Source organism: Populus euphratica, unplaced genomic scaffold (assembly GCF_000495115.2).
Source record: "Populus euphratica unplaced genomic scaffold, PopEup_1.0 scaffold31.1, whole genome shotgun sequence".
Classification (NCBI taxonomy): Eukaryota; Viridiplantae; Streptophyta; class Magnoliopsida; order Malpighiales; family Salicaceae; genus Populus; species Populus euphratica.
Window position 1 is genome coordinate 3552384 of NW_011499850.1, and position 2079 is coordinate 3554462.

The following is a 2079-nucleotide window of genomic DNA, read 5'->3' on the forward strand; positions in this document are numbered from 1 at the left end:
AAACCAAACTAAACAGAGATTACATCAACATCTCCCTTTCACCAAAAGGAAAAGAAAAACAAATTCATTCTTGTATTATATCATGAATTTCCTCAAGTTACACCAGATTTCCAAACTTCTCATAATTGTCTAAAATTGGCAAGCAACCTCCATTTTATAAGAACCAACTTCACCTATGAGTCAGGCTTAACTAATTTCAATCGTGTAACCTATCTAGTTCTTGTCTTGACAAACTTTCCTCGTGAAGCTTTCTTCTCCAACTTTTCCCTCTTCTTGCGGGTTTTTTCATCCTCAGCACCTTCCTAATCAAGGGAAGATCACAGCCAGGGTTACATAGAGGATAAAAGTTTTTAATGCCTTTAAAAGATGGTCAACCAAAATAGGGTAAGAAAAGATACCTCTGAACCATTTGATAAAAATCCTCTGAAGAATCCAAAAGATTTGTAAGCTCCGAATGCTGGTATCTGGAAAGAAACATAGAACCAACATCTCACCATGTGAATAATCATAAAAAATTATCTCCATGTGTATCTTCAATAACATCTCTAAAACGAAAATAGACACCTCCTACTTCAGGTCCTAGTTTCACACCATTCTTGTTAAGAACTCACCTCAATCCCCAATGCAACACCCTTATCACCCCCCACCCCCCACACCAAACAAAGAAGGAAACATGTGTTCCCATTATAAAAACCAATTTCCCTTTCTTCAGAGTTACCCATTTTCTCATAGCAAACAAGCAGCTAATGTTGCAGGAAAGATAAAATCACAAGATATGCCAATAAACTAGCAAAATATGCCATATCTTCACATCAATTTTAAACTTGAACTGTTCAGATCCTATGCTTGCAGACTAGTATAACTGTACAATAACTTCATCAAAATATATCGATACTCAAACTTTGTCACCATAGGATTAGCTAAAACTACTCATCACAGATCAACAATGACAATAACAAATCCAAAACATACACACACACACGGTTAAGAAACTTAAGTTGACTATTTAAAATACCCAAGTGAATGTGGGTCTATCTTCCCTTCAAAGACAGGAACAGGAGACCAGTATTAGTTTGAAATTTATCCATGCTACGAGTTCTTTCTCAAGAAAATACCAAAAGCTTTCACTCATGGTGCTTTAACATGCACAAATAGAAGCAATTTTATGAGCAATCAAGTAAATGGGATCTTACCACCAAGTATGTGTACCAAAACTTTCCAGATATGATGGACATGAGCTGCACAAAGCTCGTAATGTAGATAACATCATGTAGATAGCTGCAATGCAAGGCATCACCATCATCAGTCAACGATAACTCATAATCCCTCAACAGAATCAAAACTGGCATCACACACACAACACAATGTCTAAAGACAAATTAAAAGCCACCTTTCATGCAAAATCATTAGCCAAAATACCCAACAGAAGACTCAATTCAACTATTCATTTATCCTAATAAAATGAGTCAAAAAATTGAAATTAGAACAATTAAAACATACCCACAAATCCCACCAGTGCTCATATCAAATCCACCATCAAGAAGGTCACCGTCGTCAGCATAAGCAGGGCTGGCCATAGCAGCAAGTTGTCGATAAGGTATAAAATAGGCCACAGATGTCAAAACCAGACCAATCCAATGTTTCCACGTGAAACTGGAATGGAAAATCACCAACCTCACCAACACATAAATAACCTAAAATTAACAAAATAATGATAAGAAAGAGGGAAAATCCGGCAAGTTAATAGTGAAATGATAAAGATGAGGGAGTAGGGGCGTACGTTACAGGCGATGATGAGGCGACGGAGGTTAGCCATGTGACGGGAGTTCTCTTCCTTTCGCTTCTTTGCGCCTTGATTTGCCATTTTCTTTCTGCTTCTCAGGTGATTGATAAGTTCTCACAGTTTAGTTTAGGGCTTCAAAAATGAAAATATCACTTTTATCTGTTCTCTGTGTGTGGGAAGGAATGGAGGGAATGTCAGCGAATCGAAGAAGTGAAGGAAACGGTGAGGCGAAAGAACCAGATCCCAGCACTTCAGAGTAGAGTGGTTGAATGGCGTCGTCGAATTTGACTCTTCCA

General features: G+C 37.8%; 1 protein-coding gene across 1 annotated transcript; it reads right to left on the reverse strand.

The window, feature by feature from the left end:
- LOC105121230 (transmembrane protein 208-like) lies at positions 1-2079 on the reverse strand. The gene is made up of 5 exons (XM_011019788.1): positions 1781-2079; positions 1501-1694; positions 1194-1278; positions 399-464; positions 1-302 (listed from the first exon to the last, which is right to left on the reverse strand). The coding sequence occupies exons 1-5, from the start codon at positions 1862-1864 to the stop codon at positions 210-212; spliced, it is 522 nt and encodes a 173-aa protein (XP_011018090.1). The 5' UTR covers positions 1865-2079; the 3' UTR covers positions 1-209.

Excerpts from the sequence above, each read along its gene's own strand:
- LOC105121230 (XM_011019788.1), bottom strand. The coding sequence starts at position 1,864 with ATGGCAAATCAAGGCGCAAAGAAGCGAAAGGAAGAGAACTCCCGTCAC. Across the intron at positions 1,695-1,780 it reads GCCTCATCATCGCCTGTAAC|GTTATTTATGTGTTGGTGAG; the intron begins GTACGCCCCTAC and ends TGTTAATTTTAG. Across the intron at positions 303-398 it reads TTTTATCAAATGGTTCAGAG|GAAGGTGCTGAGGATGAAAA; the intron begins GTATCTTTTCTT and ends TCCCTTGATTAG.